Source organism: Ciconia boyciana, chromosome 15 (assembly GCF_034638445.1).
Source record: "Ciconia boyciana chromosome 15, ASM3463844v1, whole genome shotgun sequence".
NCBI classification, from domain to species: domain Eukaryota; kingdom Metazoa; phylum Chordata; class Aves; order Ciconiiformes; family Ciconiidae; genus Ciconia; species Ciconia boyciana.
In genome coordinates, this window is record NC_132948.1 from 7,663,082 (window position 1) to 7,676,904 (window position 13,823).

The 13,823-nt window shown below is 51.3% G+C and overlaps 1 protein-coding gene across 9 annotated transcripts in view; it reads right to left on the reverse strand.

The window, feature by feature from the left end:
• Nucleotides 1–11,279, reverse strand: part of SGSM1 (small G protein signaling modulator 1) — a 48,107-nt gene extending 36,828 nt beyond the window's left edge. For 7 of the 9 annotated variants that reach the window (XR_012045233.1, XM_072879933.1, XM_072879932.1 and 4 more), the window contains exons 1-2: nucleotides 11,189–11,278; nucleotides 11,060–11,103 (exon numbers count right to left, since the gene is read on the reverse strand). Coding sequence is in view for 6 of the 9 variants with exons in the window: in XM_072879933.1 (XP_072736034.1) it covers nucleotides 11,060–11,103; nucleotides 11,189–11,207 (63 nt within the window). In the remaining 3 variants the exon portion in view is untranslated. Of the gene's footprint in view, nucleotides 1–10,765; nucleotides 10,856–11,059; nucleotides 11,104–11,188 lie in introns of those variants that run through there. The other 2 variants (XR_012045235.1, XM_072879931.1) reach the window with 2 other exon arrangements.
• Nucleotides 11,280–13,823: the final 2,544 nt, after the last annotated feature.

Consider the following 13,823-nt stretch of genomic DNA (forward strand, 5'->3'; position numbering starts at 1 on the left):
CATTACAAGTGTCTAACAGAGACATGCCAATCCCTCCTTTAGAAACCCTGATCGGCCTAAGAACTGTCACTGATCACCCCCTCGTTGCAGCCCTGGCAGAGGCCCAGCGATGCATGCCTTGGGGCCCTCAGGGATTCCCCAAAATTAGGCTCTCCCTGCAGGCTAAGCTGCCTTCATCCAGACGGCACACGGCCCTCCCCTGGCCGGGCTGAGCTTCCTCTGTCAGCGGGTCATGGGCACTTCTCCCTCACATATCCAACTAACCTACTAGGAAACGATGAATGCACAGATATAAAGTGTACCCTCATGGCCACAGTGGTCTGCTCGCGGTCCCAGGGTTTGTTCCTGCCTCCCTGCTCCTCCCAGCAGTTGAAGGGATACAGAATCACAGAATCGTATAGGTTGGAAAAGACCTTTAAGGTCATCAAGTCCAACCGTAAACCTAACACTACCAAGACCACCACTACACCATGTCCCTAAGCACCTCATCCAAACGTCTTTTAAATACTTCCAGGGATGGCGACTCAACCACTTCCCTGGGCAGCCTGTTCAATGCTTGACAACACTTTTGGTGAAGTAAAATTTCCTAATATCCAGTCTAAACCTCCCCTGGCGCAACTTGAGGCCATTTCCTCTTGTCCTATCACTTGTTACCTGGGAGAAGAGACCGACCCCACCTCTCTACACCCTCCTTTCAGGTGGTTGTAGAGAGCGATGAGGTCTCCCCTCAGCCTCCTCCTCTCCAGGCTGAACAACCCCAGGTCCCTCAGCCGCTCCCCATCAGCCTTGTGCTCCAGACCCTTCCCCAGCTCCGTTGCCCTTCTCTGGACACTCTCCAGCCCCTCAATGTCTCTCTTGGAGTGAGGGGCCAACACTGAACACAGCATTCGAGGTGCGGCCTCACCAGTGCCGAGAACAGGGGGACGATCGCTGCCCCAGTCCTGCTGGCCACACTGTTTCTGATACAAGCCAGGATGCTACTGGCCTTCTTGGCCACCTGGGCACACTGCTGGCTCATGTTCAGCCGGCTGTCGACCAACACCCCCAGGTCCTTCTCTGCTGGGCAGCTTTCCAGCCACTCTTCCCCAAGCCTGTGGCGTTGCATGGGGTTGCTGTGGCCCAAGTGCAGGACCCAGCACTGAGCCTTGTTGAACCTCGCACAATTGGCCCCAGCCCATCGATCCAGCCTGTCCAGGTCCCTCTGCAGAGCCTTCCTCCCCTCCAGCAGATCAACGCTCCCGCACAACTTTTCATAGCCCCACAAGCAGGATACAACTGCTCGTGGGGCCATGCTGCTAACCACGGCAGATATTGCTTTAAAAAAAAAAAAAAGTGGGGATTTTTAAACTCCAGTCAGGTCATCCGTTCTCAGGATCTGAAATTTTTTCTGCAACATTGTGATCAGGAACCACCAGGGAACTCAGCCTCTCTGTGAATCACCCAAAAGTGTAAACTGAGAATCCATATTTGAACCCCCCTAAAATACACTTGGGAATCAATGCACGCAGTTTGTTACCAGCTTCTGATTAAAATTAGGAGCATATTCAAATTAAAGCAGTACATTCAAATACTCGTCAGCCACCTTTCGCGCAAGCCATCTTCTCGCTGCTCTGACGCAACACCCGCAGTCACACCCACCGCAGGACTGCCTTCTGTGGGGCCAGGACCATCTGCTTATTCAGTGCCCGTGGAGCAACCAGCACAGCGGGACTCCAGCTCTGACCGGGCATCTCGGTGCCAACACAGCACAAACAACCTGCACCCTCAAGGCACACAAAAAAACCCTTCCAAGAGATGCAGTTTAGTGGAAAATTACTCATTAAAAGAAAAAAAAAAAAACACACCACACTATTGACTGAGGTTATCACACTAAACAAAATAAATCAAAGATATCTAAAGAAATAGAAGTGGAAAGGGCATTGCAACAAGGGCACTCACCTGACATGAAGGGCTAGAGCAGAATGGGAGTAGCTATGCAACAAATACAAAGCCCCAACAGGTAGGGGCCATACAGACAGATATGATCTTGTAACAGAAAACAAGTGTTATACTGAGAAAGTTTTCAGACAGCACAATCTTACATTTGCCTGCAAATGGACACAGCTGGCATCTGCAGGACAGCTCCAACCCAGAGAACCCCAAAACTCTTGACAGGTCTCCTACACTGTTGTCTGTAGATCCCAAAGGACTCTCCCACCCGGACCCGAGCCCCTCCGCAGCCGGCTGGGATCACAAACGCCACAGCAGCAGCAGCCATCTGCCACGGTGCTCCCGGATCCTCCCCTGAAAGCAAAGCGGGTTTGTGACACCGCGGGGATGGAGAACGCCAGCTAACCCACGTTTGGCTCACTCCATAGAGAAGACTTGAACAGCCTCTAACTGTGCTGCATTCCAGCATTTTAATGCTAATTCTCATATTGTAGCCAGAACAATCTCAACAAATGAAGCTGCCCACTCTTTATCTAAAGCCAGTCTAAGGAAAATGAGATGTTTGCTCTTCTTTTATTAGAAAGGAAATTAAAACAGCAACTGATAATTTAGCTGTAGGTAAACTCAAGAAGAATATTATAAAGTACTCCACAACAATAAAAACACTCCTCCTGGCTCCAGCTGTGAGCACAGGACAAGTCACCCCCTGCTCTGGGAGGGTCACAGGGACACCTCGCAACAAGGCGTCCACACAAACTCAACAGCATTAACTGCAGTTCCAAAAATACGACAGAAGACAGGCTGGTCTCGACATTACCATCTGAATCACTGACTCATGAACAAGTGAGAGAGTCCTTCTTTGCTTCACATGCATGTCTGAATTACAAGTGAAACAATTTTTTTCCTCCTTGTCCCATCTCCAAAGCCAGACCCAAGAGCCACAGGCCTTGAGAAGAGAATGCCTGGGTCATGGCATTCATCAGGGGCATGAGGAATCCCGGTGCACCCACTTCAGACCAGGGATTTGAGCTTGCACCCCCATACCTCCAGTGAGGCTCCTGATCCCAGAGGTCTCAGACTCTCCTTTGGTTCCCCTTGGCCTGGCCAGCTCCATCGCAGCTGAAACATTGCTATTAAAATTTTGTTTGACAAACTGCTTTCTCCCCTCCCCCTTCAAAAATAAATGAAAACAAAACCTTACCTAACCAACAGCCCCCAGACCCCAATGAGGGATGCAGGCTTAGATCTCTCTGCTACAAAATTCCCAGGGTTACGCTTCATCTCAACGTCCAATTTTCCCGTAACAGAGCTTCATAACCGTACCCAGTCCCAGCTGACATTTACACTGGTGGAGCAAGCCAAATATTACAGCAGTTACAATAACCACCAAGATGCAGAGATCAGGAGCAAACCAATAACTCTGGGTTTAATTAGCCTAAGGCAATATTGTCTTACAACTCTGTTTTACCTGGCTGGATTTTTCCAGGCAAGTCACCATACAACCTGTACTCTAGATTATTCAGTGATGTTTACAGTCACAATTTTTCCTGCCATGCTTCTTGCAAAGCCTTTTGCTAGTTATCAAGGCATTTGTACTGAAGTACAGCATCTCCCATATATTTGGCCATGCTCCTAACTCTGTGGAACTGTTTATAGCAAGCCAGATGCAAACAGAGTCCCCAGCTTGATCCTCTTCCCGGTCCCATTTCAAGGTGAAGCTCGGTCACTTCGCCAAAAGGGCAGCAGAACAGCGAGCTCTGTGCAATACGGCTGTGGTGACGCTCCCAGGCATGGGCCTGTTTGCTAGACCCAGCCTCATGGGTCCCGGAGACAGGACCCTGGAAGACGGCCTCTGGTATGGAGACACGCAGGTAACTGAGCAGCGAGGCTGACAGCCGGGTGCTGAGACTCTTTTGTCCCCCTCCAAAGGGGCAAAGCAGCCGGACACTGAAGCATGTATGTCCAGGGCAATGGGAAAGCAGAACCAGGTCTGATTTCAGCCCCTGTAGTGGGACTTCCCACAACAAGTCACTTCATCTAAATAAAAGCTACAATAAAATAAACACCTCCAGTGATTGAGTTGGTCTTTGCAGAAGTATGTTTTTAGAAACTGCTATCGATCTGGTATGGTCAGAAACAGCAAGACCTTCTGCTGAATGTTCATGTAACCCACATCCTGAAAACAAGATTTACGGTAAAAAATATAGTGGAAATTAAGATGTCTTCTGCTACCTCTGAACATCCACCTCTGCATGGTATGTCAAGGATTCGGGTGAGATGAGATGATGCAACACCAGAGCCAGGCAGCTACACTGCCTGCATCCTCTCAGGCTCCACCTTGCCCAGGAGGGCAACCAAGCACTGACTATTATGGTGCCAGACAAAACCAGCCTGCTCACCAGCAGCACTGCAATAGCTCTGAAAAGCCCTGGCAGATACAGGAGGAGCCTTGGAAATCCCTCCTCCTTCCCATCTCTTTTTAACAGACTGCAGGAAGATGACTCCTATCCCAAGTAAATGCACAGGGAATCAGAAAGAGCATCCCAATAAGCATCCAACACAAAAAAGCACTGTCTTCAAGATCTACAACTGCTGCTTGTCGTTCAAGTCTCCTCACAATCTCAGTGCATTTCCTTTCCATGAACTTGTTTAATCTCCTCTTCTATATGTTAAAAAAAACCCAAAATTAAACAAACAAAAAAAACCAACAAAAACACCCCCACATTGATAGCGGCTTTAGACTCGGTTTGCTTTTGCATGTTTGCTTTTCGAATTCTTTTATGAGCTGGGGTTTTCTCATTCTTATTGCAGTCTTTAAGTGCTGCTTGGCTTATGTATTTGGAAGTTAATTCTAGCACTTAAAAATCCCATTTTACATGTTAGTTTTGGTGCAACAAGTCCACGTGGGCACTCCTTGATGTAATCTGAGCATTTCTTTAATTGCTTCTCCAAATCAAGCTCTCTTTCCAGGAATAAGCTCTGGTTAAGCTCCACAGGAAACAGTTTCCCATACACTGTGCAAGATTTGCCCACGTAGCACTACAGTATTATCACTTCTCAGGTACTACAAAATGCTAAAGGATCACTTAGTGAAGCAGATGCAATATTAAGACAATCCTAGGCATGGTTGTATTTGCAAGGCCAAACACAATCCACTTGCACCGCAGCTCCAGCAGTGACACTGCAGGGCTTTGCCACCAGGTCACCCAGCTAACATTTCCCAGCAGAAACACGAGGCTGGTTTTTATCTCTGGCTCTTAGGTTGGCTTGTACCAAAGGTGGTTCAGCATCCAAGGCAAAGCAAGCACAGAATCTCTGTTCAGCTCTAGGACATAAAGAGCTCACCCCAAACCCCCAGTCCTCTACTTCTGGACCGTCCACTCTGGTGCCCACAGAAGTCTCTGGTGGGGCACAGCACGCTGGGGATGGTGGATAGAAAAAAATGGTAAATCCAAGCGCATCGCCTGCGCTGCAGCTAAAAGCCACTTTTTCAGCTAAAGTGGAACTTCTCAGTCCAATACCTCTCACAAACCAGTTTTATCTTCTCATTTGAAAGCGAAATGTCTGCCTATTGCATGTCTTGTTGCTTTAGCCAACAAAGCTACAACATCGGTTTTTAGCAGCCTTGTTTATAAAACTCACATTATCAAATTCAGTGTTGCAAGATACAGTTTCTTATCTTTCCAGCAACAAACACCCTGATTATTCCAAAAGCAAGTGCCAGACTTTTCCAGCAAAGCTATGCCACTTTGCAGCCAGATTCGTTGCAGCCAAGCTATGCCACTTATCTAAGAGTTTACTAGCTGACCACTAAATAATTCCAATTAATTGTGCTCCAATCAGTTAAAATACTGCCAGCTTCAGAGTACATGCACTATTTATACCTAGAGACTTCAAGGACTCTCACCAGCCATTTCAAAGGACCAACAGAGAACACGGGCCCCTCGCACCGTGGGAGGACAGCACGGGGACAGCTCTAATGGCACCGTGCACTTGCCTTTAAAGCTGTTTGGCAGCTCCATATTCTTGCTGCCACAGAAACATTGATTGCAATCCTACCAACTGAGACTTTGGCTTTTCTAAAAGTCTTATTTAATTATTTATCACCGCTTACTAAATAAAACATAGCACCTTCTGCAGCTGGGGTATCATCCATGTGACACATGGGATTTTCAGGCCAGCCAGCAGACCTTCCCCAGGAACCACGTGTACTCACGGTTGGGAACTGGGCTGAGTCTCCTTGGGGGGTAAGGAGGAAGAAGGTGTTAATGCATATAAACTCTGACTATTTGGACAGTTTGCTGGAAAATAAATCAAAAAGACATTAAATGGAAAGGTCCATAATGCAACATTGTACCCTGGGGGAAACAGGAATGATCCCAGCGATCTATATTTGCTGACAATATTTTGCACCAGACTTTCTTCATAGGACAGCAACTTTTGGCCAGAAATCCACACATGGAACACTAATTTAAGATCACTTAAGATCATGCTATAGCTGGTTCTATTCCTGTTGTGCTTGTCAAACACAAATTTCCATGCCATCTGTTGGCACTGCTGGTACTGCTAGCTGTAAGATGCTCAATAAAGACGCTGCAACATTTCAAGAAAAACTTTAGTCATTTCTCCGTTTTCAATGCCTGATCTCAAAGCTTTATTACCCTGTTTTGTTCTGCACCCATCACGCCACAAAGCTTCTGTTTTCCGAGGTGCTAAATGTTACGCTGACAAGCATTTTGGATTCAATTAGCAAACATGGCAAAGACTGACACTATTTGTGCTGAAACCAGGTGTAACTTCCAGCCCCGAATTGCTTTGAAGTCCTGAATCTGTGCAAAAGCAGGTATTTCCATGGCAACGGCCCGGATGCCACAAGGAGAAGAGGATGACATTTTGACAGCAGAGAGGAGAGGCTGGGTGGGGAGGAAGGAGGCTCCGCTGACATACAGATCTCTTCTCCCTGAACACCGAGAAGGAAGATGAAGGAAGGAGGACAGCAGCATGAAACCTGTTCTGGGTATGAAAGATCTACCCAGGGGTTTCTGGAGTATGAGAGCACTTCTGCGCACCACTGCTTTTCTCTTCAAAAGGAGAGAAAATGGTCCCCAGCGATTAGTAATACTCCTTTCAGAAGAGATCAATGCAGGCAATCGAGAAATGCTGCATTAAAGCCATCTGTTTACTTTTGATATAGGAACATTTGAAAAAGGCTGACCTGGGTGCTTGAGAGACATCAGAAGGTCCCTCTGCAAACAGCAGCTTTCATTACAAACCTGCAGCTTATCATCCTCATCTTCATTTCGCCTGAACAGTTTTGACAGCCACACAAAGGCCTTTTTTTTTTTTTAAATTGGCCTTGAGAACATTTAAAGCTATCAACATTAATTTTTCAAATCCTAATAACATTAAATTAATTTACAATTTTCTACCAATCCAGAATGAAATAGCTGGCATTGACACTCACAATCTGATATTTTGGAACCACAGGCATACATACACGCTCCAGAAAAACAAACCCAAGCTGGAAAAATATTGCTCTTACCAGTCACTCTGTGTTACTTAGCCACAAACTAGACAATATGGCTGCGTAGCGGGGGCACTTCATTTAAAGGGTGGGAGGAAGAGAGACTGAGTGTTGTCCCTATGATATATGATGATGGAATTACTCAACAGCTACATAGTGACAACCATTCAAGCTATTAAAAAATAACCAATATATCCAATAGAAAGCCACAGGACATCAGCAAGCGAGCAGGCTGTGGTCAATCAATAACAGTTTTTAAAAAAATTCTAAGAACAGGCAGCAAAATGTTCAATACAGGCACAGGAGTTATTGATGAGTAAAAGACTTAAAGCTACTTGCTGAATGGCAAGTTAAATATAAACCAAGTTGTTGCAGAAGAATAAGCAAGACAACTGTTTACTTTCATATTCCATTCAGCTTTTCACACAACTCATTTTCCAGGCACAGTGTAGTACAGCCTGTATTTCATGGGTAACACCTGCTTCCCCACCTATTCTTGTATGCAATGCAATTACCTGGAGGTAATAAAAAACATACCACAGGATTCTCCTCTATTAAAAATGAAACTTGCAAAAGAAGGGGAGGAGCATGGGTTGCAAGAAGAGTATTTTTAGTTGAGAATCCAACATCCTTTTAAACCTGGATATTTCAGGCTCTGGGTTTTTAAAGAAGCCTCATTCCATCTGATAAAAGCTCTAAAAAAAATCAGACAGGATTTGGTTATGCTTCTTATCCTGCATAACAGGAAACAGGATTCCTCAGAAAGTCACATTTCCACTCCTTCCCTTGCAGTCTGCTGACAAATAGTCAATTTTGCAGCTTTCAGGATTACTTTGATTTATTATAATCATATGGGGGGAGGAAGGGGGGAAGACGGCGATAGCACAACTCATTTCAACCTGCAAATCTTCTTAAAAATAAAAATGCATTAACAATGGCAACAACCAAATATCAAAGTCCATTTGCTCATTGTGGTGCTTTGGGTCATTTCAATTTACTGTTTATCTACCTTCTCTAATCAGACCTTGTCTTCACAATATTTTATTCCTTCAGTTATCGCATTAGGGCAACATATGTTGCGTGGCTTCCAAAGTATGATCCACAGCTGTCCCCTGTCTCAGTGGAGCTCACCTGCACTTGAGGACCTCAGCAGATCACACAGAGCCACGGCTGAGGCAAAACCAGACATGGTCTAATAAAATGAGAATACGCAGTTTTGTGAAAGGTAAAAATTCCAGGAGTAGGGGGAAAAAAAAAAAAAAAAGGAGATTTCTGCAGTTGGCCCTTTCTATTACTCCTTGGAGTCTGCACAAGCTCCTGACTTATCCTGAAGTCAGTCTAGGAGAGGAAGAAAAAACAAAAGCATGAGCAAAATGGGCCTAATGAGCAGGGAGCAACCGGCAAAAGAATGCCCCACCAACTCCCAATTTCAGGGATGTTACTAAATAACTAACTACATCACCTATGGGATTACATTTCCCCAGGTTTTTTTGAATCCTAACAGAGCAAAACTCAGGTGGAGAGAGTGCAGAGCACGGGTCCGAGATGGAATTCACCCACCTGCGTGGCTGTGCACAAACAGCCCCACCTTGCTGGACCAAGGCCCCTGCCAGGTCTCACTGCTTCCAGCAGGCACTGAGCTGGGAGAAACCTGAAGGAAAGTGCAACCACCCGGTGCCTGCGCAGGCAAAGAACCCACATCCGCACCGATGTCCCAAGGCAGAGCCCAGAGTGATGAGACCACCAGAAAAAAAATCTCTGCTCTGCATCAGCACTGCCCTTGCTAAAGGGCTGCTGGAGAGATACTGGACTATGTCAAACACCCACGTCACGGCACCATGACACGTTGGCTGGTGGCATTTCACCAGGGCAGAAGGGCTTTCCCCATACGTCACCCCTCTCCTTCAATCTTTACTTGCGTTCACCAAACCCTCGTACGATATGTTTATTTTACCAAAAGCCAGCAGAAGGGCATATCACAACCCTCAGCTCTCCTCCCCTAGGCACAAGCTGCACTTTCTTCAAGCACACAGTCCCTGGAGAAAGAGCAAAGGGAGAGAAGCCTGGTACTGAACGCCAGCACGGAAGATGCTCATGTGCAGTGACAGCCTGCAGAGGCCACAGCAGTCTCCAGAAGGAAGCTCCCATCCGCTGGCCGAGCGGTTTAACCGGCACGCTGATGGGCAATCCTCACCTCCCATTCTGCAGCAGCAGTCGACGCGCAGTCTGCTGTTTTGTCTCTCTCCACTTAGGAGGAGTCGCAGACAGACGGTAATAATGAGATGTCAGCTTTATCCACGATGCTAAATAAATGTCATACCCTTTTTTTTTTGGCTTAATAGCTGTTGCCAAGGCAACAAGTAGTATTCCTTACCACCACACCCGGCACAGGATTAAAGGTGGGAAGTGGTCTGGATGAACGGCCAAAAACACTGCACTGTCACCCTCCCCAGACCTGCCACCCGTGGGTCTTGTTCACCCTACTCTGAGCAGTGTCTCCAGCAGGGACATTCCACTTTCCGGAGCCCATAAACTGGATATCAAGATGCTCGTAAGACCAGAAACAAAATGTCACACATCACACCCTCCAAAATCCCAGGAGAGGTGACCTGTGGGGACAGACCACAGGCAGGAGATGACAACAGCTCCCAGCAGTCCAGCGCTCCACCACACGGCAGAGCAAGTCCAGGTTCCCCTGCAGCGGGTCCCATGACATTCAGCCACTCAGACTCAGCAGCCAGGGACGCTGGCTCAGGCGGCCACACCGGCCACCTCCACGCACAAGCAACACGCGAACTACGTGGCAGAGCAGTGGGACTCTCAGCTCCCTGCCTAGATCCACCGTCAGCTCACTGTGTTAATGCTACATGCATTATAAACGCTAAGCTCTGCACAGACAGAAGGAGCTTGAGGCAGCTCAGCATAAAACACAGTATAAACTAATAGAGTTAAACGTGCCCGAGAAGAGACCAGAGCAAGCAGACGTGAAACGCCATGGCTTTGGACTGGACACACAAACACAGATGTACGCGTTCCCCATTTTCTTGGCTGGCTGCTGTGCACAGCCCCGTCCGTGCCGGGCTCTCCAACACCCGGCTGCCTCCCGCCCTGCGAAAGAGCGCTTTGCTGCAGCGAGGGGCTCGTCCCATCCCAGCTCCCGAGGGGAGCAGCACCGGGAGTCACCCCTTTTTCCCTGCGGCAAAACACAACTTGCGAGAGCGGCTCTGCCACCAGCGAAAGGCAATTTCCAAAAGAGACAGGACACCGGGGTGCCAAAATTCACTGGTGCAGCAGGGATGCTCCTCCACCTACCCAGGCACCGGGCAGCCACGCTTCGCTCGGCGTCTGGAGCCCACGCCGCCCGGGGCGGGCTCACGCTACCACCCGTTGTCCTGCTCGGGGCTGAGGGAGGTTTTGGGGGGCACTGTTAAATCCGCTGCAGCAGCACTGGCAGGAGGCTGCGGGCAGGCGAGCCCGCGGTCGCGGCTCCCCTCCGGGGAGGGTCCCGCCGCAGACGCCCATCACCGCGGGCCGGGGGTCACCGAGCCCTGCCAGGGGATCGGGGGGACGGGGCTGCTCCCGCGGGGGCCGGGCACCCGCACCCACCTCCTTCTTGACGGTGCGCAGCAGCCGCTGCCGGGTCTCCGCCTCTGTGGGGAGAAGGGGGAGAGAGGCCCGTTAGTACGGCCCGGCCCGGCCCCGCCGCCCGCGCCCCCGGCCCGCCGCCCGCCCTACCCGCCGGGGCCGCCGCCATGGCCGCGCTCCTCCGCTCCGCAGCGCCGGCAGACTGGCGGCGAGGCCGCTCCGCGGGGCCGGGCCGGGCCGACCGGGCCGCACCGCCCACCCGCGCCCGCCGGGGTGGGGCCGCCGCCGCCGCCGCCAATCCGCGCGCGCCGCCGGGCGACGGGCAGCGGGCGGCCCCGGCAACGGGCGGCCCTCGGGGAACGGCGCGACCCGGCCCCGGCCCCCAAAGCGGGTCCAAGCCTGGCCCCGGCCCTTAAGGGGCGGCCTCGGCCGGGCCTGGCCCCTCGGTGGGGGGACCCCAACTAGGCCCGGCCCCTCAGTGGGGACCACAGCCGGGACCCCAGCTCCCAGCGGCTCACCACCACCAGGCACCCCCCCCAGCGAGGCCCCAGCACCCCCAACCCGGGGCCGAGGTGCCCCGAGGTGCCCGGGGCCGGCAGCCCTCGGGGCTGGGTGACACGGGGATGGGCCCCAGGCCGCCGCCGGGGCGAGCCCTCGGTGTGTCCCCACGTACCGGGCTGCTTTGGGGTGGACACAGCCGGTGGCGCCTGCCATTGTGCAGGGGGCTGGGAGCTCTGGGAGTTACACGGAGGTGCGAAGCGACAACGTCCTGGCAGCCATGTGCCGTCCTGGCAGCCATGTGCCGTCCAGGCACGCTCCTGGGGGCTCTTCCGCACTGGGAAGGCAATAATGAGCTGAGAAGACCTATTCACAGGAGACCCGAGATACCTCGTATCAAAATCACAACCCCTTCAGAGAAAGCCCTGCCTAGCAGCTCCCATTAACATATCTTCTGTTTTTCTCTTCCTTCGTTTGCTGTTCCAGGACATTTCCATAGAAACAGGATCCCGGCTCCTTCGCAGTCCAGTTTCCAATAACTACAAACCACATTAGCGCGAGGGCAGCGGCGCCTGGCCATGCTGCACGCCGGCACGCAGCCACCAGCCACCGACGCAGCCCCGGCTGGCCCTCGCTGCCATCGCTTGGGAAAGGGACTCAATCCCGGCACACGGAGAAGGGAAGGTCCCAGCCTGTTACAAATTCCCACCTCCGCCAGCCCCCCCGTGACCCCCCAGCCCCCGCAGGCCTGGGCACTGCTCCTCCACCGCACCCAGAGCTGGGCTGTGTCCTCCGCGTCGGAGCAGCTGCCTTTTGCTCCGTGCTGGTGCTCGGTGGCCCTGAAGACAGCAGGAACCATCCGTCCCCATGGCTCCCCTCTGCTGCCCAGGCTGGGCATTCCTCTGCCAGGAGAACAGGAGGGGCTGTGGACTCGGGATTAATCAGAATTTGGTCCCTTCTGTACTTTACCACTGGCACAGGGGCTGGGAAAATACCTGTGCCATATCCATTGTAGAGAAAACCTATGTTATTTGGTTTTCACTATTTATTCGCTTGCTAAATACCCTATTAGCAGAGGGGGTGGCAGCGCAAATGTTACTGAACTTGCAGCAACTGGGCCGGCTTGCCTGGGGGTATGTGATTGCTGATCCAGATGGATCCCAGAAAGATTCCGGGGTCCGTGGGAATCCAGCCTGAGCAGGCAACTCCAGGTGCTGCTGCTGGGGGTCACAACTCCCCTCTGCAGCCGCTGAGTGTTGACTCGACCCTCGGGATGCCGATCTCAGCCTGGGGAGTCACCCCTTGGCCTCAGGTTGGGCCCCCTGCGAGTAGCACAGGACTTGGCGTGCCACGTCGGGGGTCTCGCGCCTGGTTTGTCCGTACAGCTGCAGTTCTGCGCCCCACAACCACCCGCTGTGGACCCCTGAGGCAGCGAGCCCGGCTGCCCGGTCTCATCAGGTGACACCATTGCATCTCTTCTGCCCTGCAGCCTGTGCCGGCGGTCTGTCCATGGAGAGCCCTGCGGATGGGGTCTCCTTCCTCCAAAAGGGGTGCAGGAGAAGGACTGAAGGTGCTAAGAGCTTGTCGGGTCTGACCTGAGAGCCACACAGCCGGCCAGGAGCCAGGCTGCAGCACGCCCCTGCCCGAGGGGCTCAGGCTGTGCTCACAGTCAGCCGGCACGGCTCCTCTGCTGCTCTGCAACCCTGCCTGTCATTTATTGATGACCACGGGTCCTACAGTCTTGAACAGGCAATTAAGACAGGCTAATAAACAATCATAATGAAGGCATCGTGGCCTCATAAAACACCACGTAGGAGCGCCATCAGACATCAACAGTGAATCAAATTACCAAGGGCAGAGACAGCCTACTCGCTCCCCTGACCCTGCGTTGTCGCGGGGACAGCGTGGAGCCATGGCAGCACACATGCAGATGCTGAAATGGCAAAGGTGCCAGGTTCCCGAGGAACCAGGGCACGGCACCACGGACATGTCACGCACGGCACCTTGCACGGCTCTGGTCTCTGCAAAGCTTCTCCAGCCCTGTCTGACTTAAGCACAGCATCTGCCAGCCAGGAGAGCCTGGGCTGCCTGACGAAGCTTTGAACTTGGCCTTGGACAGGCAGGCGAGTTTCTCCTGCCTATTTCTCACTTTTGCTATCATGAAAATTATGTTGGAGGCATTGACCTGCCTCTTGACTTGCAGAAGAATGGGGACAGCAGGAATTGTTCAATTTAGCACCTGAATCAGAAAACGAGTCTGTCCAAGCTGAGGAAAGGTCTTTTAGGA